A 27728-nucleotide genomic window follows, 5' to 3' on the forward strand; every position below is an offset into this window, starting at 1 on the left:
GGGGAATAAAGAAACTGCAAAGGAGTTGAATAACTTTTTTGCATCGATCTTCCCAGTGGAAGACACCAGCAAACGAGAGTCGGGGGTTGGAAATTAGTGGAGTGGCTATTACGAGTGAGAAGGTGCTTGGGAAGCTGAAAGGGCTGGAGGTGGATAAGTCACCTGGACCAGATGAACTGCACCCTACGGTTCTGAAAGAGGTGGCTTTAGAGATTGTGGAGGCATTGACAGTGATATTTCAAGAATCACGAGAGACAGGGGAGGTCCCAAATGATTGGAAAATTGCCAATATTACTCCGCTGCACAAGAAGTTAAATGTTGATTGCAAAACTGTATTTGAGTTAAATTCTAACAAATGTTTATGTTTATAATACCCAAAGTGCATAGAGATTCCATAAAATACAAAAAAAAAGCTTGTAATCAGAATGTTTAATAGATTGTGAATACAATGAGCTGCCTATTTTAATACAATGGGTAAACAAATTGGAGTCCTTTGACCCATGACAGATTATTGTTTTTATTTTGTGAAGTGAGGGGTTGCCAGTGGTCAGTACAGTAAACCTCTACATTCAGCTGTTTCTGGCTGTTTCAAGGAAAACATCGGGTGTAATAAACCTATCCGTTGCTTTTACTTTTAATTTTTTGCAAACCTGACTGAATCCTCCAACATCTCCGACCATCTCCTGACTTCCAGTCTGAAGAATGGTCCCAAACCAAAACGTCACCCGTCCTTTTTCTCCACAGATGGGAGGTTACCTGACCCACTGAGTTACTCCAGCACCTTGTGTCTATCTCCTAGCAATGCTTCTTGTATCCATCTATTAATCCCGTCTGATTATATGCTGCAAAAGTATTTCAGAAGTTTAAAATTTTCCAGAACGGAGCTGCTTATTTGTTTGGATAGGAAAGTTTTGGACGGTTATTGGTCACACACAAGCAAGTGGAATGAACTTGGTTGGGCAATTTGGGGTGAAGGGCCTATTGCTGTGCTATGTTGTTCTATGTCTATTTTACGGGCCATCTTATTCAATGTTCTTTACTGATGTAAAATGTTCCTGCACAAAAGCTATTTGGTGACACCTCAAAAACCCATAGCATCAAGAGCAGGGGGTCCCAACCTGTTTCATCCCATTTACCCCTTTAATAGCACATAACAATGTTATTTCAATTATTTATGAACACCAATGATGAACAGATACCGGTATACCAGAAACAAACACAGTCAGTCAATGAGAAAAAATATGTGCAAATCCAGAAGCAATAAATTTACCCCATGTTGGGAACCCTTGCCCTAGAGAGTCTAGAGGTAACAGGCCTTTTGGCACAATTGGCACACACTAACCAACATGTTCCATCTACACTTGTCCCACCTGACAGTGTTTGGCCCATATCCCTCTAAACCTGTCCAATACATGTACCTGTTTAAATGTTTCTGAAACGTTGCGATAGTATCTGGAATATATCGCCGAGAAAGGAGAGCAGGAATGCCATGAGAATCCACTTTCATAATTATCTCTCTGTGACTAGCTCTCCACATTGTACTGGAATATATTCAATGACTTAAATGAACAGCTCAGGAATATAATTAAACATAGGAGATTCTTAGGTACGCAAAAAAGCTGGAGAAACTCAGCGGGTGCAGCAGCATCTTTGGAGCGAAGGAAATAGATAACATTTCAGGCCGAAACCCTTCTTCAGACTGATAGGGGGTGGCGGGGAGAAGGAAGGAAAATGGAGGAGGAGAAGCCCGAGGGCAGAGGGATGGGAGGAGACAGCCCGAGGGCTGATGAAGGGGAGGAGACAGCAAGGGCTAACAAAATTGGGAGAACTCAATGTTCATGCCCGCAGGATGCAGACTCCCCAAGCGGAATATGAGGTGCTGCTTCCCCAATTTCCGGTGTTGCTCACTCTGGCCATGGAGCAGACCCAGGACAGAGAGGTTGGATTCGGAGTGGGAGGGGGAGTTGAAGTGCTGAGCCACCGGGAGGTCAGGTAGGTTCTTGCGGACCGAGTGGAAGTGTTTGGCGAAACGATCGCCCAACCTCCGCTTGGTCTCACCGACTTCTTATTATTCTTATAATGGGACTGCATTCTAATGGCTTACTTCAACATGAGCCTATTGATTTTGGCCAATTCCGCACTGAAGCACAGCACTTGGTCAAAGTTATTAATATCGACCAGTCCTCGTGGCTCCAACCCATCCGTGGCCCGGCCCAACCTCTTTACATCATTATGACGTGCTTTCTACAACCCAAAGTGGATTTGAAACAATGATTATCCTGGACATTCAAGACAGTTTAGCTTTGAAGAAGAAGCTCGACAAAGTGTCACCTATCCATGTTCATGTTCTCAAGTTAACATGCACTGAAGCTGAGGAGCAAGATGTTACATTTGTGACATTATGTAATCTGATTGCAGCATCAAAGGTTATGAGGCTAATCATTTCTGTCGGTCTTTTTCAAAATCCAAAAGCATTTTACAAGGATGTTTGCCTGACTGTATAAGGTTGAATATGCACATAGGACAATACAGACTATGATCAGTTGCAAAGTTTGGATACTCTTTTTGTCTATAAAGTTAAAATATTACAGAAAACAATGTCAGGCACTTTTCCAACAGCTGGTATTGTTAAATATATAGGCATGTCCTTTGTGTTCTGTTTCACTGGGCCACCTGACCTTGTGTTGTGTCACCCATTGAGTGGGTCAACCACCAAGTAGTGAATTAGTGCGGTGCCACAAGATACCTCGTGACTCCTTATTTGTACATGCACCAGGTGTATGGTGTCCTGATCACAATCCAAACTGTACCCTTTGCATCTCAAGAGAGGGACACACCTCAATTTAACACCTGCATTTAACAAATTACAACAGTTGGCATTAAATTAATCAAAATTGTCTTTGTTTTATGGAGTGCCTTAAAGTAAGAAAGAACTGCAGAATAGTGGAAAGATTTAAGGAAGGAATGGCCTTAGTAATTACTAAAATCAGGGGTGATTAAGACGCTAGAATTGCAGGATCGCAGTTATGATGGCGAGTTTTATGGTTGGACAAAATGACAGGAGGTAGTGACACTACATAAATATCCCAAATCAAATTCCTGGGTTGCCCTAACAATAGGGCGGCACGGTGGCACACCTAGAGCTGATGCCTCAAACCACAAGAAAACCCAGGTTTCAAACTGACCAGGTGCTGTCTGCCTGGAGTTTGCACATAACCCTGTGACCACGTGGATTTCCTCCAGGTGTTCTGGTTTCCTCCCATATCCCAAAGACATGCTGGTTTGTAGGTGGTACACAAAATTGCTGGAGAAACTCAGCGGGTGCAGCAGCATCTATGGAGCAAAGAAAATAGGCGACGTTTCGGGCCGAAACCCTTCTTCAGCACCCGCTGAGTTTCTCCAGCAATTTTGTGTACCTTCGATCTTCCTGCAGTTCCTTCTTGAACACCTGGTTTGTAGGTGAATTGGCGCATGTAAAATAATAAATGCCCTATTGTGTATGGTGTGGGTGAGAATGTAGGATAACATAGAACTAGTGTGAAAAGAAGATTCATGGTCAGCATGGACTCGGTGGGCTGAACGGCCTGTTCTCATGCTGTATCTCTAAACTAATCTACGAATGCTTCTGGACTGGATGAAGAACTATAAGATGTTTGCGTCTCTGTTCTGTTGCTCTGGCCTAAATTTTAATGTAATTTAGAACAGGAATTTGAGAATCCAATTTGACAGAATAGCTAGCATTTACTGAGGGGAAAAAAAGAACAGGCATGATTGGAGTTTGGAAGATAGCAGGTTAGAAAGTGTTGGAGTAACTCAGCGGGACAGGCAGCATCGCTGAGAACATGCGTAAGTGACATTTTGGGTCAGAATCCGTCATCACGCTGAGTTTTTAGACTTTGAAACACAACATGGAAACAGGTCCTTCAGCCCACTGAGTACACATCGACCAGCGATCACCTCGTACACTAGCACTGTCCTACACACTAGGCACAGTTTAGAATTTTTACCGCAGCCAATTAACCTACAAACCTGTACATCTTTGAGGTGTGAGAGGAAACTGGAGAACCTGGAGAAAACCGGGATAGTCACAGAGAATATACAAACTCCACACAGACAGCATCCCTAGTCAGGATGGAACCTGCGTCTCTGGTGCTGTAAGGCAGCAACCCTACTCTGCGCTACTGTGTCACCCAATCTTTGATTAGGTTATGGTAAGCTGCCTTTGTGAACTGCTGCTGTCCTTCATGTGTGAGTATACTCCCAATGCGGTTAGGAAGGGAATTGGTGGATTTTGACACGGCAATTTTGAACGAACAGTTATAGTTTCAGGTAAGGATGGTGTGTGGCTCAGAAGGGATTTCCAGGAGGTAGTGGTCCCATGCTTTTGCTGCCTCTCTCCTACCAGCTAATAGAGGTTATGTGTTTGGAACATGCTGTCTACGGAGTCTAGTTGAGTTGCTGCATTGCATCCTGCAGAATGGTACAAACTGCTGCTACTTTGTGTCAGCAGTGGAGTAAGTGAATGGTTATGGATGGGGTGCTTGTCTAGCAGGCTGCTAGGTCGTGTATGACACTGAACGTTTTAAGGGTTGTTGAATCTTCACTCATTCAGGCAAGTGGATAATATTCCATCACACTCCTGACTTGAGCCATACAGATTATGGACAGGTTTTGGGGAGTGAAAGGTGAGTTACCTGCTGCAGGATTGCTAGTCCCTAATCTGTTCTTGTAGCCACATTGTTTATATGGCTATTCCAGTTCAGTTTCTGGTCAATGTTACCCCCAGGATTCAGTGATGGTTATGCAATTGATCATCAGAGGGTGCAAGCTGAATATTCTCTTGTCGAATATTGTCACTGCCTGGCACCTGTGTGGCACAGATCTTACTTGCCACCCATCATGAATATTGTGCAGGTCTTGCTGCATTTATTTGCGGACTCCTTTATCTGAGGAATCACGGGCATTGTGCAATCATCAGGGACCTTCCCTATTTCTGACCTTTCAATTGAAGGTGTTGATAATGCAGCAGAAGATGGTTGGGCCTAGGAATTCCTGCAGATATGTCTTGTGGCTGAAATGATGGATCTTCCACCAACACAATCATCTTCCTTTGTGCTAGCTATGACTCCAACTAGCACAGGATCCCCTCCCCCCCCCTAATTCCCATGTTTTTCCAGTTTGCTCAGGGATTTTTGATTATTTGCCGCATATCTTTTCACAAGTTCATAAGATATAGGAGCAGAATTAGGCTATTCACCCAATCAAGTCTGCTCTGCCATTCAATCATGGCTGATCTAGCTTTCCCTCTCAACCTCATTCTCCTGTCTTCTCCCCATAATCCGTAACACACTTACTGACCTGTACCTTTGGGCCATTCTCTCTTGTGCAAACTTATGAAAGTCCACCCTGAAGTCCGGGAAGACCACATTCAGTGTAAAACATTTGTCCTGCCTGCGCATCTCCTTTAAACTTTGCTCCTCTCACCATAAACCTATGCCCTGTAGTCTTTGATATTTCCAGAAAGATTCTGATTGAATACCCTATCGATGTCTCTCATAAGTTGATAAATATTCTATCAGGTTGTTCGGCACGGACTAGAAGGGTCGAGATGGCCTGTTTCCGTGCTGTAATTGTTATAGGTACCCTCTCAGCCTCCGACCCTCCAGAGAAGACAATCGAAGTTTGCCCATCCTCTCCCCATAGTTGCGTTGGAAGGAACTGCAGATGCTGGTTTAAATCGAAGACTGACACAAAAAGCTGAAGTAACTTTCTTCGCATTTCTGGAGAGAAGGAATGGGTGAAGTTTCGGGTCGAGACCCTTCTTCATAGTTAATACCTTCTTATCCAGGTAGCATGTTGGTAAACCGGCATCTGTGTTGTAATGTCGTTATTTGGTTGACTTTTATTAACACGTTTTGTTATGAGTTCTGTGTTAACATTTTTGGATGTCGCCGGCAAGCAGCATTTAATGTCAATTGGCCCTAGATTAGGTGGAGAGAGTTGCCGCCTGGGATGTTTGCAGTCTTATGGTTCAGCCATTCACGTGTAGATCCTTTGATAGTGAATGGGTTTAAGTTGCAAAGGTGCGTGTCGTTGCTGCAGTGCTTTTTGTTATATGCAGCACAGAGCAAACACTGGCAAAGGAGAAAAAGAAAATTCGGATGGGGGATGTGGTGCCAGACCAGCAAGTGACCATGTTCCGGGATGCAATGAGCTTCTCGAGTGGAGAGGACACTGTTACAGGAGAATCGCGTGAATAAACGAGGGTGATTGCTATAACGGTGTTGAAGTTCATACACAGATTTGTTTTTGCCGCGTCGATGTACTGAGATACTGCATTTGAAGTCCCAGAGGAACCATGTGTCCGTCCTGGCGGAAGGAAACGCCGGCCCCGCCTCCGTCGCCCTTGCTACTTGGTGAGAGGGCGCTGCCGGTCCGTCCCTCCGCCCGTCCCTCCCTCCCTCCGCCCGCCCGCCCGCTGGAGTCGCGGCGCCGCGCCGCTCCATGCAACCCGCTGGCAATAACAGCGACGGCGCATGGACTGCAGGACGTGCAAAGCAGAGGACGGGCGCCCGGGGACTGGGAGCAAGGTCCTGCAGGCATGTACATACGGTAACGCTCGTTGGAAACACCGTGCAGAAAAGGAAGGAGGCGAGATTCCGAACTGTCTTTGGGCGAACGCAGTGATTCAACGTCTTGTCCCCGACATAACCTGATTTTGCGACATTGACGATGGGTAAACATATTTTGCAAAAATATTGCACCTCAGTTAGTGTTTTTGCACCGCTCCCTTGCAGTTGGCTGGCTTGTGTTTCAAACGACAGTTAATTGGCGTGAGTTTAAAACGGTTTCAGAGCAGAAAGCTGGATGAAGCTTCATCACGTTGAAGGGGGGAGAATCTCTGACTATCGCATGTTGCCAGTTACAGTAAGTGTTTGTTGTATCCATCCACAGTGAGAACAAAGTGAAACAGTATAAAGCCCGACTCGAGATATCTCCTCAGATGGTGACATTGTAACAATAAATCTGATACAAATGGAAGATCAGTCAGGATGTTTGGACAGAAGTTAAGCCACAGTTTTAACTTCTTTAACGGGTGGGGGTAGTCAGAGGAAAGGATGTGGGCTGTGGGCAACATTTAACAAGTTAAAGAATAAATAAACAAACAAACAAATGAAACAACAGCAGCTTTAACTGCCTAAACTGCGAATAATTCCCTTTATGCCCTCCGATAATTCTGTAATTGTTGCTAGTGTGTATGATACAGTATTATTTCTTGATATGTTATGATTTGTAGTTTTATTGGTAACGATTGTGTTGAATGGCTTGGCATAGAGTTATACAGTACGGACATTCGACCCAACTTGCCCATGCCTACCAACATGCCCATCTAACTAGTTCCACCTGCCCACCTTTGGCCCATATGGCTATAGGGAGGTTTCACGGCAGTCGGGTCACGACCCGTGACCCCTACTGTTGCTACGCTACGCCAACTGGAGTACACGCGATGAACTGCAGGCAGGCACTTACCAATGTTTCCAGTGTAGCGGGCCCATTAAAACCGAAGTTGTCAATTTTTGCGCTGTAAATAATTATGGAAATCGGGATAAGCGTGAGAGACATTTAGCCTACTTCAGAATTCCAAAAGTGAGGAGAAATGACAGTAGATAGAAGCGAGAGCTGAAGGGACAACAACAGTCAGAGTGCTTGGCGAACATTGGCCGTTTGCTCACTGCATATCATCAACTAAGGCATTATTTGTGTTTTTTCTTGATTCCTTTGGCATCGAAAAAGTTTCAGAAATGATAAATCTGGCTGTAAAATTTTAAAATTGCCCAAAACACCTCTGAAGCAAAATTTACAGCCAGGTTTATCACTTCTGATACTTTTTAAATACCAAAGGAATCATGAAAAACCACAAATAATGCCTTACTGTTGATGAAATGCAGTGAGCAAACGCGATAATTCCCAATATTTTCAATTCCGATATCTGCACAGCCAATGTTCGCCAAGCACTTTAGCTGCTGTTGTCCCTTCAGCTCTCGCTTCTCTTTACCTTCATTTCGCTTCACTTTTGGAATTCTGAAGTTGGGTACATGTCTCTCACACTTACCCCGACTTCCACAATTTTTTACAGCGCAAAAATTCAACGTTTTGGTGGTTTTTAACAGGTAGGAAAGTACGCGTTTCTTGCATTAATAACATATACCTGAAGAAGTTACGGATGTCCTCCAGATGGATTGAGCGGCTCCGTGCGTCAAGCCCTATGACCCAGTGACCTTGCGTTCACACCCCCTATAAACCTATCCCATCCATGTTCCTATCTAAATGCCTCTTAATCATTGTGATAGTACCTGCCTCAATTACCTCCTCTGGCAGCTCCTTCCATACACCCACCACACATTGTGTTTTAAAAAAAGTGACACCTGGGGTTCCTATTAAATCTCCCGCACCCCCCCACCTACCTTAAATTTATGTCCCTCGTCTTCCTGCAGTCCAAGGAGTAAAGTCTAACTCGCTCAACCTCTCCATATTGTTCTGGACCTCGAGACCTGGCAACATTCTTGTAAATCTTCACTGCACCATTTTCAGCTTGAGAACATATTTTAAATAAAGGTTGTGACAAAATCTGAACACAATGTTTTAAATGTGGCCTCACCAACATCATGTATAACTACAGCATGACCTTTCAAATTCTATGCTCAAATCTTTGCATTGTCTTTTCATGTTGAGTACAGCACGTTCAACCAATATGTACCATGATAAACTGGAAATGTACAAACATACCAAAGAAACAAATCTGAATATATGTAAGTAAGCATGCAGGTACAGCAGGCAGTGAAGAAAGCTAATGGCATGTTGGCCTTCATAAGAGGAGTTGAGTAGAGGAGCAAATAGGTCCTTCTGCAGTTGTACAGGCCCTAGTGAGACCATACCTGGAATATTGTGTGCAGCTTTGGTCTCCAAATTTGAGGAAGGTCATTCTTGTTATTGAGGGAGTGCAGCGTAGATTCACAGGGTTAATTCCCGGGATGGTGGGACTGTCGTATGTTGAAAGAATGGATCGACTGGGGTTATATACGCTGGAATTTAGAAGGATGAAACATATATTGAAACGTATAATATTATTAAGGGATTGGATACGCTAGATGCAGGAAACATGTTCCCGATGTTGGGGGAGTCCAGAACCAGCGGCCACAGTTTAAGAATAAGGGGTAGGCAATTTAGAATGGAGATGAAGGAAAACATTTTTCACCCAGATAGTTGTGAGTCTGTGGAATTCTCTGCCTCAGAAGCCAGGGGAGGCCAATTCTCTGGATGCTTTCAAGAGAGTTAGATAGAGCTCTTAAAGATAGCGGAGTCAAAGGATATGGGGAGAAGGCAGGAACAGGGTACTGATTGTGGATGATCAACCATGATCACAGTGAATGGCAGTGCTGGCTTGAAAGGCTGAATGGCCTACTCCTGCACCTCTTGTCTGTTGTTTATTGTTTCGGTATTAATGAAGAGACGTGTGGCTTATTGAGTGCCCTTATTTGCTATGTGCTGTCCTATGGATCTTGCCCAGATTTCTGCATGAAATATTTTAGTCAGTGGAATTCCAAAATAAAAGCAAGAACAAAGTGCTGAAAATGCAGTGGTGGACATTTGGCCTGTTGTGCATGTCATTGAGGATGGCCTTTAAATTTTAGACTGCCTGTTATATTGTGGGTGGGATTTATGACGTGTTTTTGGGCGTGTATGGAGCTTAGATGCTTGCGCAGTAGTTTAGTTTTTTAGATTAGTTCAGGGAGACCATGGGGAAGGTTAACCCTTAGAACATGTAAGATCATGCGGGCCATGCGGGGTCCATGGGAGATCTAAAGGAGATCATGCCAGATCTTGCCAGTGTTACGGAGACACGAGGAGTTTATTAATGTCTAGAGTTCAAAGAAGATTGCAGTAACCAGTCGGAAGAAACTTGGATGTATCTTACTGTTTTCTAGCAACAATTATCTGAATGGCGGCCGATTAGGAAAGGGGGAGATGCAACGAGACCTGGGTGTCATGGTACACCAGTCATTAAAAGTAGGCATGCAGGTGCAGCAGGCAGTGAAGAAGGCGAATGGTATGTTAGCATTCATAGCAAAAGGATTTGAGTATAGGAGCAGGGAGGTTCTACTGCAGTTGTACAGGGTCTTGGTGAGACCACACCTGGAGTATTGCGTACAGTTTTGGTCTCCTAATCTGAGGAAGGACATTCTTGCCATAGAGGGAGTACAGAGACGGTTCACTAGACTGATTCCTGGGATGTCAGGACTTTCATATGAAGAAAGACTGGATAGACTCGATTTGTACTCGCTAGAATTTAGAAGATTGAGGGGGGATCTTATAGAAACTTACAAAATTCTTAAGGGGTTGGACAGGCTAGATGCAGGAAGATTGTTCCCGATGTTGGGGAAGTCCAGAACAAGGGGTCACAGTTTAAGGATAAGGGGGAAATCTTTTAGGACCGAGATGAGGAGAACATTTTTCACACAGAGGGTGGTGAATCTCTGGAATTCTCTGCCACAGAAGGTAGTTGAGGCCAGTTCATTGGCTATATTTAAGAGGGAGTTAGATGTGGCACTTGTGGATAAAGGAATCAGGGGGTATGGAGAGAAGGCAGGTACAGTATACTGATCTGCCGTGATCATATTGAATGGCGGTGCAGGCTCGAAGGGCCGAATGGCCTACTCCTGCACCTATTTTCTATGTTTCTATGTAATAAAGCATTTATTCATCAAAAGACTGTTTTTAAGTCATATCTGAGAAGAAGCTCTGAAGGTGAGTGAGCTTACATGCGTTTAGAAGACGCCCCCTTCAACCATTCTCATCCAAATAGTGGCTAGTGTGCTAATTACCTGAAAGATATGATAATCTGCCGTTACACAGAGATCAGAGTATCAGTGGAAGAAGAAACTGAGGCACTATTAAATCAGTTCCTCTCTTCAAAGTTACCTGCTGAATATTTCCTGAACAGTTGCCTGCCTGTGACGACCTTTTGCCAGCAGCTCAACAGAAGAGGATTATTTACAGCTACAATCAACACACCTGGATCAGAAAAACAGCAGTAATCGGCGCCGTAATGGACAAGCTGCTAGTGCACTTGAAGGCACTAGCGATATCGCAATCTCCCGCAGCTGCGGGAGCCCAAGACTGCAAGTGTCCACTTGATCACTGGAGAGCACCCAACCCGACTGGGGATCAAAGATACTGTGTCTGAAAACACCGGGAAGACCTCCAGAGCCGATGGGCAGGATCTCCCAGCAGCAACGGAGCTGGATCTGCCGACTGTGAGGGAATCCCCGATCGCAACGGAGCTGGAGCTGCCATGTGCAAGGGAATCCCCGTTCCAGCGCAGGTTCGCAGAAACAGCAGGTACAGTACCTGAAAACAATGGCGAGGCCTCCGTTGTGTCCGGAAACGTGGCTGTCGGGCAGGACTTCAAGTCAGACTGAAGCGCAGCGGACTTTGACCCCTTCTCCCTACTGGCCAATGTACAGCCCCATGAAAACAAAGTGGAGCACTTAAGGGCAAAGCTGCTTTACCAAAGGGAGCTGGGGGAATGCTCTGTGTTCTGTTTCACAGAGACATGGCTCACCCCCAGACTCACCAGGCCAGCCTGGAGGTTTCTCCATCCATCGCATGGACCTTACACTGGCATCTGGGAAAGGGAGAGGAGGGGACCTCTGCCTCATGGTCAACTCTGCGTGGTGCTCAGACGTGGCCATCCAATCCAACTGCTGCTCTCCACACCTGGAACTCCTAGCTGTGAAGTGCCATCCCTTCTACCCACCGAGGGAATTCACCTCCATCATCTTGACCGCGGTCTACATCCCACTCCAGGCTGATGTCCATCTGGCACTGGGGGAGCTGCCCGCTATGGTCAACAAGCACCAGACGGCTTACCCGAGGCATTTACCACCATAACTGGGGACTTCAACAAAGCCAACCTGAAGAAATCACTCCCTAACTTCTACCAGCATGTCTCCTGCAGCACCAGAGGATCCAACTCCCTCGACCACCGCTACACGACCATCAAAGACACCTACCGCTCTATCCCTCTCCCTCTCTTTGGGAAATCCGACCATACTGTGGTGCTGCTTCTTCCTGCCTACAGGCAGCAATTGAAGAGCGCACCCCCAGAGGTGAGGACTGTGCAGAGGAACAACTCCAGGACTGTTTGGAGTCTGTAGACTGGGCAATGTTCAGGGACTCGGCAACAGACCTGAATGAATACGCCACAGTCGTCACAGACTTCATTAAGAAATGTGTGGAGGACTGCATCCCAACAAAAACCTTCCCAGTGTTTCCTAAACAGAAGCCTTGGATGAACCATGGGATCCGCACTCTTCTGAAGTCCGGATCCTTGGTAAGGCCATCAAAAAGGCCAAAAGGGACTTCTGCTCCAAGCTGAAGGATGAGAGATGTTCAGCCACTGTGGTGGTGCTTGAATGCAATCACATCCTACAAGGCGAAATCAGGAGGCAGCTCAAATGTCAGTGAAGCATCACTCCCTGGCGAGCTCAATGCGTTTTAAGCACGCTTTGATAGGGAGAACACTGATGTGCCTTCCCGAGCCCCTATTCGTGTGATGGTATTTCGGTCACAGTCACAGAGGGCGACGTCAGAAAATCATTCAGGGGGTGAACCTTCGGAAAGCGCCTGGATCTGATGGTATATCCGGGCGTGTTTTAAAAACCTGTGCGGACCAACTGACTGGAGTTTTCACTTCTGAGATGTGAGGTTCTGGAGGGCATCAATAATACCGGTGCCCAAGACAAGCAAGGTGACGTGCCTCAATCGACCAGTGGCACTAACGTCTGTGGTGATGAAGTGCTTTGAGAGCCTGATCATGGCGCAAATCAACTCCTACCTCAATAAAAACCAGGACCCACAGCAGTTCGCTTACCGCCACAACAGATCAATGGCAGATGCGATCTCACTGGCTCCCCAATCCGCTCTGGACCACGTGGACAACAAAACCTCATATGTCAGGTTGTTATTCATTGACTACAGCTCGGCATTTAATACCATCATCCCCTCCAAGCTGGTTACCAAGCACTCAGATCTGGGTTTCTGCACATCCCTCTGCAATTGGATCCTCGACTTCCTCATTCATAGACCCCAGTCTGTCTGTATTGGTGGAAATGTGTCATCCTCGATAACAATCAGCATGGGAGCAACTCAAGGCTGCGTGCTCAGCCTGCTGTACTCACTCTATACTCATGACTGCGTAGCCGGACATAGTGCGAACTCCATCATCAAGTTCGCCGACGACACCACTGTTGTGGGACGAATCACTGATGGGGACGAGTCAGAGTATAGAAGTGAGATCGACCGACTGTCCATATGGTGCCAGCACAATAACCTGGCTCTCAACACCAGCAAAACCAAGGAACTGATTATGGAATTTGGAAGGGGTAGGATAGGGACCCACAATCCCGTTTATATCAAGAGGACGATGGTGGAAAGGGTCAAAAACGTCAAATTCCTGGGCGTGCATATTTCCGAAGATCTTTCCTGGTCCCAGCACACTAATGCAATTATAAAGAAAGCACATCAGCGCCTCTACTTCCTGAGAAGATTACGTAGAGTCGGTATGTCAAAGAGGACTCTCTCGAACTTCTACAGGTGCACAGTAGAGAGCATACTGACTGGTTGCATCGTGGCTTGGTTTGGCAACTTGAGCGTCCAGGAGCGGAAAAGAATGCAGAAAGTTGTGACCACTGCCCAGTGCATCATCATCTCTGACCTCCCCATCATCAAGGGGATCTATCGCAGTCGCTGCCTCAAAATGGATGCCAACATCATCAAGGACCCACACCATCCTGGCCACGCACTCATCTCTCTGCTACCATCGGGTGGAAGGTACAGGGGCCTGAGTGCTGGCACATCCAGGTTCAGGAACAGCTTCTTCCTCACAGCTATCCGGCTACTAAACTCGCCAACAAACAGACTCTGAACTGTAACAGCCTATTGCACTTTATCTGTTTATTTATGTGTATATTGAATTGAACTGAACTGTTCTGTATTTATGCTTACAATATTCTGTTGTGCTGCAGCAAGCAAGAATTTTATTGGCCTATCTGGGACATATGACAAATTCTCTTGACTAACAGTTTTCAGTACCGAATACTCAATTTCTATTTGCTCCTATAATGTAGATGAGAAACTATTTAGAAATTCCACTTTTGAAAGCTTCAAAATTTAGGTTGACTCTGAAAGAGTTGTGAAGGGAGGTTGGTCGGCATATGTGAGTGTGTGAGAGAATAAACGGTTGATAGTTATGCCTTGGGACGAAGCTATCACCAACAATTGTATCTAGTCCAACCACATCAGGATATGGCCAAGAAAACACTCCCGCATCTCTACTTCTTCAGAAGCTATCTTATTGTTGAATAAAAAACTGTTTAACAATAGAGTTATTTGAGAAATGAAACTAAATGTGCAAGTAAGCGTGCAAGCCCATCGTGATTCTACCACCTAAAATAGAACTGAATGACAGGAACCAGGCAATCGCTTTGCTGAATCATGACAAAGCACATTCTCAGCTGAATGTTGCCCCATATTTGTTATTTGCAGTCAAGCATATGGATCTCTGTGATCATTGCTAGATTCCTGAGTATTCTTTCTTATAAATGTTATAACGTCTTAATTCCATAGCATATTAACATGCATGCAGAATGCCTGACATTGTATGCCAGACAATAGGTTTAAATAAAATACATTAATGTGGAAATATGGTCATTGTAGTTCGGGGAAAAAAAATTGTTTGGCATGCTTTTTAATGTAAATTGGTTACTTTTTGGATGTGGTCTATTTTTAATGTTTATTTGCATTGTATAGAATTCAGTAATAACTAAACATATTTAATTTGTTATTCACAAACTGCATCAGCATTTTGGCTTTATATATTTGAATGTGGTTATCCAAGTCTAAATCACCTGGCATATTCAGGTTTGCGGATGACTGAAAGCTGGATAGTTTTGTGAGTCGGGTACCTAATGGAAAAAGACATCGGGGGAGAAAAAAATAAGGATTAAGAAGAGGACATCCTAAGTGAGTCGATAAGAACTTGGCAGGTCATAAGTGATAGGAGCAGAATTAGACCATTCGGCCCATCAAGACTACGCCGCAATTCAATCATGGCTGATCTATCTCTCCCTCCGACCCTCTTTCTCCTGCCTTCTCCCCAGACACCCGTGAAAAATAATGGATGAAAAATATTGTGGAAAAATTTGAAATCGGCTAGGTCATTGTACAAACAGAAACATGGTATATTTTAAATGGTGAGAGATGGGAAGATGTTGCTGTTTGAAAGTGATCAGAGTATCCTTTTATATCAATACTGGGAGATAACATTTGGGCACAACATTCAGGCAGGCAAATGGTATATTGCCCATTTATCATGAGAAGAATCGAGGCTAGCTGTGTCCACAGGTCCTCAGCAATACACCACCTGGAATACTGTGGGCAATTTTGGCTTCCTTATCTGAAAATGGATATATTTGGCCCTATGAGGGATTGTAAGTTCTGGGGATGGTGGGTTTACTTTTTGAGGAGAGGTTGAATAAACTGGTGGGTAGACACAAAATGCTGGCATAACTCAGCGGGACAGGCAGCATCTCTGGAGAGAAGGAATGGGTGACATTTCGGGTCAAGACGCTTCAGTTCTTGTTCTGTATTTTCCGTAGCTTAAAAGACTGAAAGGTGAGCTATTTGAATCTTGGTGAAATCCAACAGAATGGATGCAGGCAAATTGTTTCCTGAGACTATATCAGAATAATGAATAGGCCATTTAGAGCTGGGACTGAGATGAGTAGAAATTTCTTCTTGCATGAATAGAAATATCTTCATGTTGGTGAGGCCACTTTTGGAGTATTGTGTTCAATTTTGGTCACTCTGCTATCGAAAGGATTTCATTAAGCTGGAAAGAGTGCAGAGAAGATTTACAAGATGTTACCAGGACTTGAAATCCTGAGCAACAGGATGTGGTTAGGCAGCCTTGGACTTTATTCCGTATAGCGCAGAAGGATGAGGGGTGATCTTACAATGCAATAGAACTTTATTTATACCAAGAGAGAAATTGGTCTGCTAACAGTCATAATACACAACAAGTTACATGAAACATTATAGAAGTGTATAAGATAATGAGGGGGGGTTGTATTTTACCCAGAGTAGATGAATCATAGGTTTAAAGTGCGAGGGAAATGATTTAATAGGAATCTGAGGGGCAACTGTTTTTACACAAAGGGTGGGTAGGGTTGCTTCAAGCTGCCAGAAGAGGTAATTGAGACGGGTACTATAGCAACATTTAAAAGACCTTTAGGCAGGTACCTGGATAGGAAAGGTTTAGAAAGATATGGGCCAAATGTGAGCAGGTGGGACGAGTGTAAATGGGGCATCTTGTTTGGCATGGGCAAGTTGGGCAAGCAGTCTCTGAGCATCCAAAAAGTGCCAGTTCTGGATCAGGGGAAATCTCTTTTCCATAGACCCCAGAGAACCACTTAAATATTTCAGACCAGTATCTTTGTATATGAGGACAGAGCCCAAAAATATGTGTTAAATAACCATCTGCACCTTTGCATCTGTCACATAGTGGAGAAATAGCTGGGTAGATTCGGTGTAATTTGGTCTGAGTAATCCAGTCGATGGATGACTTCAGTTTATACCTAACATTAATCGAACAAGTTTGTATTCTGGTCAAACCTTCATTCCAAATGTCATCAGACACGTCGAAATTCAGCTCCGTAGACCAGGCTTCTTTCAGATGGTAGTGGATACAGAGGGGGTGAATAGACGCACAAAGCAAGATATTAGATGTTTGGAGTCCGGAGGAAGCTGCAGGAGCTCGTAGAGTGGGCAACTGTCAGGCATGGTTTCAAAATTTGGAATTTGGTCTTTAGCGTAGTGCCTAATTTGGAGATAGCGAAAAAAATGAGTTTGAAAGGTTAAATTTTGATTTCAGCTGAATAAATGAAGCAAACTTTTTTTTAATGGATTACTAATCTGTACCTCTCGCACTTGCATGTGTACAGAAACTGGCAGTAGATAGTTGTTTTGGTGTTGTGAAGGTACACTATTTGAATCCACCAATTAGAATATATATATATATATTCTAATTGGTGGATTCAAATAGTGTACCTTCACAACACCAAAACAACTATCTACTGCCAGTTTCTGTACACATGCAAGTGCGAGAGGTACAGATTAGTAATCCATTAAAAAAAAGTTTGCTTCATTTATTCAGCTGAAATCAAAATTTAACCTTTCAAACTCATTTTTTTCGCTATCTCCAAATTAGGCACTACGCTAAAGACCAAATTCCAAATTTTGAAACCATGCCTGACAGTTGCCCACTCTACGAGCTCCTGCAGCTTCCTCCGGACTCCAAACATCTAATATCTTGCTTTGTGCGTCTATTCACCCCCTCTGTATCCACTACCATCTGAAAGAAGCCTGGTCTACGGAGCTGAATTTCGACGTGTCTGATGACATTTGGAATGAAGGTTTGACCAGAATACAAACTTGTTCGATATATAGTACATTTTAATGGTAATTCAGGATGTTTAGATTATAATAAGGTCTCCATATAAATTGATAAGGATCTTTTATATATTTTAAAATGGCATTGGGAAGTGTTGAAGTTAGCCAAAAATAGTTATTATTACCTAGTTACAGAGTCTGGAGTAGTAGTCCAGATTAATTAAATTCAGATTCCAGCATGACTGTTTGAGAACTTTCTTGCCTCAAAAATCCAGAAAATAAAATGTATTATTAAAAATGATCATAAAGTTATTGAATGGAGTTGCTAATAATCCAAGTTGTTCATACATAAAACTGGATAAAAGGACCAATTTACTGCTCCAATTTCTTACCATTATGATTAATCCTAAATGCTATCTGCAGGTGCTAAACATGCCATTTAGTTGTAATGAGCTGTGGTAGTTAGATGAATGTATTAAATACCAACTTGTTCGCATGGTCACTGATGTCCACATCAATGAATTAAAAATACTTAAATCCATTTTTTTTCCAAAATGTCATAGGATTTCAGTGCGAGTGGAATTAAAAGTTTAGCATTTGCCTGTTTATTATTAAGTACATGATTGTAAGTTCACGTGATTCGTATTTGACATTACAAAATTTTACAAGTGATAGGTGGATGCAAGTGAGGTGGATTTTTGATAGGCAGATGATTGGACAAAGGCCAGCGATGAAAATAAAGGAGATGAAAGAGTTGAGAATTGTGAAGCCAGTGGAAGGAGTATAGATGGAAGGAGAGAGATAAGGGGAGAAATGGATGAGAGTCCAGGTGGGGCACGGGGAAGGGTAGGGGAGGGAAAAAAACTAAAAATATTGATTGCTCATAATTTTGTAGTGACCTAAAATTGTCCAAGACAAGGATTAAATGAAATCTTCACCATGCAATCCCTATCTTAATTACATAATTTTCTGGGTAGGGAGACTGGACGTACACCGTGTTAATGGTGGTCTCACAAGGGACATATAATGTAGCAGCAATGCAGTGCCACTCTTGAATCTTTTTGCATTAAATGACAACATGCTATTTGCGTGCTCTACCTAGATATTAATATTTAGAGATAAATGTACAAGATTCCTCAATTCACTCTCTACAGCCGTACCTTTCCATCTCTCACCACACCTGTATGTTATCCTAGATGGTTTAATATGTATTTGAGGGTCAATTAACTTGCCAAAGGAATTAGTTTACAGTAAATAGGATTTATTCTCCATAACATTCTTCAGATTTGAAATGTAAATAAAGGAATTTGCTTTTCAGAAATATTTTCCTGTCAAAATGGAAATATGCAGTGGATACATTTAATTTTTTATCAATCCTAGCTTTTGGCAGATTTGATGATTGGCATCTCCCAGTGACTCAACTAACATATTGAAGTTGATTCTGTGAATTACTTAAAAGATACAGTATTTAAGTTTGTCTCAGAATTATAATACAAACCTACGTCCTATTTCTTACAAGCAATTCCATCCTCCAGTACATTATTGAAGTCTCTTGTAGGAGAGATGGAACTGCTTGAAAGAAAATAGTCACATATGCCCAGTTAACCTCTTCTGTACATTTTTAGCTATCATGGTTAATAGAAATATTTATGATCTTGATCACACCAGTGCATGTGATGTCTAGGTTCAGGTTTGAGGTTTAGTTTCCCTATTGTTGATACTTCCACCACCATTGAGTCGGGTAGAGTTCCATGCAGATTTCTAATACTTACTATTTACTTTAACACTGTATGAGATTTTTCATTAAAATGATGCTATTATCAGGTTAAAATTCCATAGAGCTCCAGAGGAAGAAGTAAAACTTGTTCTCCAAGTATGCTCACCAATTTGTTTTTCCTTATAATGTGAACTATTCATTTGACAAATTTCTTCTCGAGGAATGTTGAGTGCGCACTCCATTTCAGGAGGAGTTCTGTAAGTGAGGTGCTATTTGAGATGGCTTGTTGCCAGATGATATAGAAGTACGATTTCATCTAACTTGCACGAGGAACTTCCACAAGTTGTTATTGAGGTGCTGACAATAATTGCAGAAAAGTACTACTGTACTTACTTTCTATTATTTATAGTAGTTTGCAAAAGTTAAGAGAGGGAGGCCAGAGCCTCTTGGATCACCTGAAAAGAAGGCCAGAACGCCCAGGAGTGAGGGTTCTGGTGACTTTCCGCACTGCAGGGTTGAAGGGTCAAACAATTTCATCCATTGCAGTTGAGCCATGATATTTCAGGATCGGCACTGTTGCAAGTTAAGGAAAAACAACATATTTTCATTGCAAACTTCTAAAGTGGATATTAAATAACAAAGCATTATCAGGGTCTGATATGTTTAGTTTAGATATGCAGATTGGAAAAATGCCCTTCAACCACTGCATTCATGCTAACCTTTGATCACCAATCAACATTAGTTCTTTGTTATGTCACTGTCTACAAATTGCTGGGCATTTTACAGAGGCTAATTGACCTACTAACCCACACGTCTTTGGAATGTATAAGGATACTGGAGCATCTGCCTCAATGTGGATCCTGGATCCCTACATTTACCTTGAAACTTACCAGGTTTGCTAGATAAATATTAGTCTACTGTGTCATATTGATTTTAAAAAAAGAATGATTGTGTGCTGGGGTTTATAAGATGACATCCAATACTCTGGATAAGCTGCAAGTCCACCACTGCCTTGGCATGCTAGACCAGTAGACATTTTTTTCTTTTTTTCCTCATTTTTCAAGAATGGTCAACACTACCCCTACTGCTCCAAGTCTCTGAAGATTTCTCAGTGACAATAAGTACAGGAGTAGCCAGCACCACCATTCACTGTGATCATGGCTGATCATCCACAATCAGTACCCCGTTCCTGCCCTCTCCCCATATCCCTTGACTCCACTATCTTTAAGAGCTCTATCTAACTCTCTGTTGGAAAGTATCCAAAGAATTGGCCTCCACTGCCTTCTGAGGCAGAAAATTCCACAGATTCACAATTCTCTGGGTGAAAAAGTTTTTCCTCATCTCCGTTCTAAATGGCCTACCCCTTATTCTTAAACTGTGGCCCCTGGTTCTGGACTCCCCCAACATTGGGAACATGTTTCCTGCTTCTAGCATGTCCAATCCCTTAATAATCTTACATGTTTCAATAAGATCCCTTCTCATCCTAAATTCCAGTGTATACAAGCCAAGTCGCTGCATTTCATCAACATATGACAGTCCCGCCATCCCGGGAATTAACCTTGTAACCTACGTGAACCTCAATAGCAAGAATGTCCTTTCTCAAATTTGGAGACTAAAACTGCACACAATACTCCAAGTGTGGTCTCACCAGGGCCCTGGATCAATTCAAATTGAAGAATAGTCAGCGGTGATGTTTTTAACATACAAAGGAGAAAGAAGGCTTGTAAGAGCAAAGTCTTTACATCGGAGTGTACTGGGTTATTGGTGCTCATGTGCAACATCAAAGTACAGTAGAAATAAGGCAGAATCAAAGAACTACAGATGCTGGTTTACAAAAAAAGACCGTGCTAGAGTAGTTTAGTGAGTCCGGCAGCAGCTCTGGAGAACATGGATAGGAGAGGTTTCAGATTGGGGCCCTACTTCAGACTCAACCTGAAGTGTCACCTATCCATGTTCACCTGAGATGCTGCCTGACCCGCTGTGTTAGTCCACTACTTGGTGTCTACAGTGGGAATGAGGCAAGCAAGTGGGATTTCACACGTGACTCCTCTCTGAGAATGATTTCACACAAACAAGGATGAGGGGAATTGCAGAAACACTTTGACAGCAATATTGAGACCATCCTCAACATTTATTAAGCTTGATCGGAAGACGGACGTAACAAAATGAGTAGGAAGGAAACATAGAAAAATAGGTGTAGGAGTAGGCCATTTGGCCTTTCGAACCGTGCATTTGGCCCGCCATCCAATATGGCTGATCATCTAAAATCAGTATCCTGTTCATGCTTTTTTCACACCCTCCAGTCCACAGGAACTGATCCGCAGCCAAGAGAACTTTGGAAAATGATCATCAATGCATCCATGATTTCTAGGGCCACGTCCTTGAGTCCTCTGGGATGCAGACCATTTGGCCCTGGGGATTTTTCAGTCCCAACAGTTTACCTAACATCTTTTCCTGACTAATGTGGATTCCCTTCAGTTCCTCCAACTAGATCCTCAGTCCCCTAGTATTTCTGGGAGATTGTTTGTGTCTTCCTTAGTGAAGACAGAACCAAAGTACTTGTTTAACTGTTCTGTCATGTGTTTGTTTCCCATTATAAATTCACCTGTTTCTGACTAAGCTTTCACAGTCAATTTTTATATTCCCTGCAAGCTTTCTTTCATGTTCTATTTCCCCCCTCTTAATTAACCCCTTTGTCTGTTAAATTCTAAATTTCTCCTGGTCCTCAGGTTTGCTGCTTCCTCTGGCCAATTTATATGCCTCTTCCTGGGATTTAACACTATTCTTAATTTCTCTCGTTAGCCACAGTTGAGCCGCCTTCCCCATTTTATTTTTTTCGCCAGACAGGGATGAACAATTTTTGTAGTTCATTCATTGGATCCTTAAATCCTTGCCATAGCATCTCCACCGTCAACCCTTCAAGTACCATTTGCTAGTTTATCCCAGCCAATTCCCTTCTCATACCGTCCATGTCACCTTTCTTTGTGTTCAGGACACTAGTCTCTTAATTAACCATGTCACTCTCCATCTTAATACAGTATTCAACCATTTTGTGGTCACTGTTGCGCAAGGGGCTTTTCACAACAAGAATGCTAACTAATCCTTTCTCATGCCACAATACCCAATCTCGTTCAACCTTCCCTTTAGTTGGTTCCTCCCCATATCGGCTTAGAAAACCAACCCGTATACATTCCAGGAAATCCTCCCCATCAGCATTGTTACCAATTTGCTGGAGTAACTCAGCAGGATAGGCAGCATCTCTGGGTAGAATGTAACAAAATGAGTTGACATTGAGTTGTTTACATATAAATGTTTTCACATTGTGCTTGGGACCACAGGCATTCCCCGACTTCATAATGGGTGACACGCACTACTTTAACCCCACCGCTTCATTTCCAAGTCACATGTCACGGTAGCTGCGTGCTTGTGCCCTCACATGCGGCAGTTTCTACAAGCCAGTCAGCTGTTCTCGTGGATGATCCCGCATGGTCTCCATGTTGGAACGTCCACATGGCCTCCGTGCTCTTTCAATGGTGTCTGGCTCAACTTGCCAGAGCAATTGTCTTAACTCACTATTAAACAGTTTGCGGTAGTAGAAATTCACATTTGACATTTTGCACTTAGTTTTGTAAATTTAGACTTAGTTACAGCTCACTGACAGTGACTGCAGCTGCACCTGTCACTTGTGTGAAAAAAATTATTTGGCATTGTAGGAGGCTTTTTATCTTTTAGTTAGGGTTGCATATCAGGTTCTTCCAGGTTCAACGGCATTAACCACATTTATTTATCCACAGGTTCACATATGTAGCTATTGTGTACAACATGGCCTAGAAAGACCCAGAAACTACAGCTAAAGATTACATTTAGTATTTAAACAAGAATAGATAGTTTTTTCAAATAAAATAATGTGCCCACTAATTGTCTCAGACTGATTCTACCTCCTCGTTGCAAATTTATAATTTTCAGGCATTTGCACAACCTCGGATTAGATATTTTTTCATTCTTTATGCAGTGTCTACTGCACAGTGTAGAACATACACAGTACAAATAGTAAATTTACCCATGCCCAGTAACACTTGTGTTCCCGACTTGTGTAACATCTGATTTTGGCAAGGGTTCACGGGACGTAACCCCTGAGTAAGTCAGGGAGGGTCTGTTTTGTTTCCACAAGTTTCCAGTTGTCATTATAAAAGCGATAATGTTTCTCTGCATTATAACCTGGGGACTCAGTAAACTGCTTACAAAGTAGTGTGCCATCAGAATTAAAACCCAATATGATGCTTGCAGATAAACCAGCATGTTAAGATAAGCAAGGCCTCTTGAATGAGGAATGAGTAACCATTAATTTTATGTCGGGATAAAGGAAGGGGATGGACTTAAGTCTCACAACAGATGTTCAAATTGTCATTGGTGTTTTGTTTTCTTTCAGCTTCCTTTGAGCATCTTGATTGGATACATGAATGATCTCATCATTGTCTCAAGCTACAATTTCAAGGAAAGAAGCAATGGAAAGTTTGGTTATCACCAATTCCTCTGGGGCTGTTGTTCCTACAATGTCTATAAGCAGGCTTTTCCCTGCTCTTTTAGAGTGTTTTGGCATTATACTTTGTGGGTATGTTGCTGGTCGAGTGAACATCATAAATTCTACGGAGGCCAAGGGTTTAGGAAACTTTGTGTCCATGTTTGCACTTCCAGGCCTCCTTTTTCAGAATATGGTGGTTTTAGACTTTGCTCACATCAACTGGATTTTTGTTTGTAGTATTCTTGTGGCTAAAGTTGCAGTTTTTATAACTGTCTGCATCTTGACTCTGCTGATAGCAAGTCCAGAAAGTAGATTTGGCAAAGCTGGACTCTTCCCAATCTTTGCTACACAGAGTAACGACTTTGCTTTGGGATATCCTATAGGTAAGTGGATTTTATGAAATTCTAAACTCTGTTGTTTTGGTTGGAAATAATTGTCAAATTTAAAAATGGTCCTTTATGTGTTTTGGAGAGATGTTTTAAGTTGTGATGAGCAGAGGATTGTTGGGTATGTAGGTATGTTGATTCTTTAACCATTAGGCTTTATAGAAAAGGAGATACTAATCACAAACCCTCAAATTGACGGTGATAAATTTTTTTTTGGGGGGGGGAGGTTTCTGCCAATAGCTTTATTGTGCCACATTTGATTGTGGAACATTTCATTAATAGGTTTGAAAAAAACCCATTCCAAATTTAAAGCCATTTCGTGTCATGAAAATGATGCAAAGTAGACCTTTAACATGATATGAATAGTACCACTAGGACCTCCTTGACAGATTTGAAGGAAAATTGTATGGTGATCGGTTTTGAATCCCTTCTAAAATGAGCGTGCTGACTAAATATGCAGGATTGTAATGTGATATTTTAGCATCCCAAGGTGCCTCTTTGCATCATTTGAGGTTCTGTTCTTGATCTTCTTGAGTCCACACTCTAGATTAGAAGTTGTTCAGCCAGAGCTGAACACACTTCTCGGCATCTGCATGCAATGGTGTCTGTCTTGTCGCTTCTTGTGCTTGGTGGTGGAAAGATTGGTGGAAACGGGGCCTGCGACGTGAACGCTCTTTCCTTGACCACTGTTCTTGATAATATAGGATCATTTTACAATTGCTGTAATATTTGGCTGTTTTAACGTTACTTTGCAAATTGTTACTTGTGCCATGATATATTTAAATCTCAAGCTGGACTACCTCTCGCATTTTTAGCTCCCTCTGTTTTTGTTTCAGATTTCGAGCAACTACCCTTTTTTTTTGGTCTTCAAGAAATATTGGCTAATGTTTCTTCCCAGAAATGCCAGACCTTAGAACAGTTCTAGTTCAAACATCTAACCTTTCCTGCAATTAAACATTGAGCAGAGAGATCTACTTCACTGCACTGGGTTCTATTACTTTTTGAGTATTGTGAAAGCTAACTTGGAGCCAGGGCTTGGGACTTACTGTTGTTATTCCTATAAATCCCCACAAACGAACCATAGTTTTTGCAAACCAAAATTCTTCAAATGCTAGAAATCAAAAATAAAATCAAGAAAATGTTAAAAATATTCCACAGGGTGGATAAAGAAGAAATGGATGAAAGGTAATCGTCCTGAAAGGTCAATTTTCTTTCTTTCTCACCTAAGATGCTGCTTGACTGCTAGCTATTTCCATCATTTTTTTCCTTTCATTTATGACATTGTAAAGTTGGATATTTAATGTGAAATGTGTATACTTAAGACAAATCTAGACATTCAATCAGCATTCTTTTTGTTTTAACCTGATGACTTTGTGTATTTCAGTCGAGGCTCTGTACAGGGATAGATGCCCAGAATATCTTCAGTATATTTACCTGCTGGCTCCCATCTCACTGCTATTGTTAAACCCAATTGGTTTCATCTTCTGCGAAATCCAGAAATGGAAGCAAGATCTGAACATTCAACAAAGCAAACTGAAGTCTGTTGCAATAGTACTGTTCCAGGTTTTTAAAAACCCAATTGTTTTCATGGTCATTATCGGAATTTGTGGGAATTTTATCTTTCATCAAAAGATTCCAATGATTATTGAAGAATTTCTGGATGGACTGGCGAGTTCTTTCAGCGGGTCAGCTCTCTTTTATCTTGGACTTACAATGGTGGGACAGATTACAAAGCTGAAAAAAAGTTCAGTTCTTGCAATTATTCTTCTGATCACAGCCAAATTGTAAGTAGACAAACCTTGTCATTTTATACTAATTTCAGATCAATGCTGGTATGGTTAACTTGGTTTATCCATACTGTGCTTTGAAGTGGTTGATATTAATTTGATATATAATGTGAAATTGAAAACATTTTGACCCTCTCTTCCCTGTATTGACTTGAGTATCAGGGCTGCCAACATTGGGTGAGAGTTGAGAGTGAGAAATTGTGAGGGAGAGTAGCAAGCAAGCCTGAGTAAGCGTAGCGACCGGGGGGGGGGGGGGGGGAGGGGGGGGAGGTTGTGGGATGGGGGTAGGGAGCATTTGCATTTTTCAGCTTGAAATTGTGCAATCTGGTGCATAATGTAGCGAGTCTTTTAACTTACACTTGAATGCAACATTTATGCTTTAAATTCGATTAGGTATGAATAAGATTAGGCTAAATTACATTCCTAATTACATTCCACAGTACAGCCAGGCTCTGATCAGCAGGTGCAGAACATGAATGACATTAGTATATTCATGTATGGAAATCAGATCACAATTCATGCAGTTATGCATAAATATAGCGAAAAATCCATAGAAACAAGGCAAGCGGAGTCGGACTTCCACCACTGTTCTGCACAAATAAATCAACCAACCTTACCCTTTGACTATAGAAACAACACAAAAATAATGCCACCTTTTCAGCTGTATATGGTTCTATTAAATTTAAATAAATATGTAAAACATATGTATGGAAACAGGCCCTTCAGTCCACCGTCCACACCGACCAGCATTCTACCATGCACCAGTTTTATCCTACACATCAGGGGCATTTTACAGAAGCCAATTAACCTACAAACCTGCACTTCTTTCGGATGTGGGAGAAACCGGAATTTCCGGAGAAAACCCATGTGGTCATAGGGAGAATGTACAAATTCTGTACAGACAGTATCCGTAGTCAGGATCAAATCTGGGTCTAAGGTGGTGCAAGGCAGCAACTCTACCGCTGCGCCACCATGCCAATTAAATTATATTTTCTGTAATATTTATTATGGTGCCAATAAAGATGAACACATGATTCTGATTTCTGCCCTCAGTTGGATAACACACATCTCCAGTCATTGTGTTTTATGGCTGGTTTTCAACCTCTTCAGTCTGAAGGTCTCGACCTGAAACATCACCCATTCTTTCTCTCCTGCCTGTCCTGCTGAGTTAATCCAGCTTTTTGGTCTATCTTCAGTTTGAACCAGCATCTGCAGTTCCTTCCTCCATTCTTTGTTAAGCGAAACAGGTCCTATTCTCATAATATTATTCACCTCAACTAAGTCTTCTTCACCTCCGTTGCTGCAGAGAATACAATCCCAGTTATCAAATCTTTCTTCAAAGCGAAAAAAAAGTTCCAGTCCTGACAACATCTTCATAAATCGCCCCTGTATCCTCTCCAGAGCAAGAAAGCACCCTTTCGACAATGTATCATAGTCTTACAGCATGGAAACAGCCCCTTCATCCCAACTTGTCCATGCAGATCAAGATGCCCCATCTAAACTAGTCCCATTTATCCGCATTTGGCCCATATCCCTTTAAATCTTGTCAGTGCCAAATGGCGTGTAAGGGTGTGTGAGAGAGTGATTGTGTATGAGAATGTATGTATGTGTGCCTGTATGTGAGAGAGTGTGTGTGTCAGTGTGTGAGAGTGTGTGTCAGTAAAGTGGCGACAACGCCTGAGTGAGCGGAAATTTGGAGAGTTGGCGATGTCCGGGGAGTGTTTCCTCTCCCCCCCCCCCCCCCCCCCCCCCCCCCCCATCTCTTCCCAGCGTTCCTCCAGGAATGCGAGCCCACCCAGGTGTCC

General features: G+C 42.7%; 1 protein-coding gene across 5 annotated transcripts in view; it reads left to right on the forward strand.

The window, feature by feature from the left end:
• The first annotated feature begins 6468 nt into the window (after positions 1-6468).
• Positions 6469-27728, forward strand: part of gpr155a (G protein-coupled receptor 155a) — a 66628-nt gene continuing 45368 nt past the window's right edge. For 2 of the 5 annotated variants that reach the window (XM_055637952.1, XM_055637953.1), the window contains exons 1-3: positions 6469-6736; positions 23658-24133; positions 25521-25920. In XM_055637952.1, the coding sequence (XP_055493927.1) occupies positions 23689-24133; positions 25521-25920 (845 nt within the window). In that variant the 5' untranslated portion in view covers positions 6469-6736; positions 23658-23688. Of the gene's footprint in view, positions 6928-17329; positions 17535-23657; positions 24134-25520; positions 25921-27728 lie in introns of all 5 variants that reach the window. The other 3 variants (XM_055637951.1, XM_055637950.1, XM_055637949.1) reach the window with 3 other exon arrangements.

Source organism: Leucoraja erinacea, chromosome 7 (assembly GCF_028641065.1).
Source record: "Leucoraja erinacea ecotype New England chromosome 7, Leri_hhj_1, whole genome shotgun sequence".
Taxonomy (NCBI): domain Eukaryota; kingdom Metazoa; phylum Chordata; class Chondrichthyes; order Rajiformes; family Rajidae; genus Leucoraja; species Leucoraja erinaceus.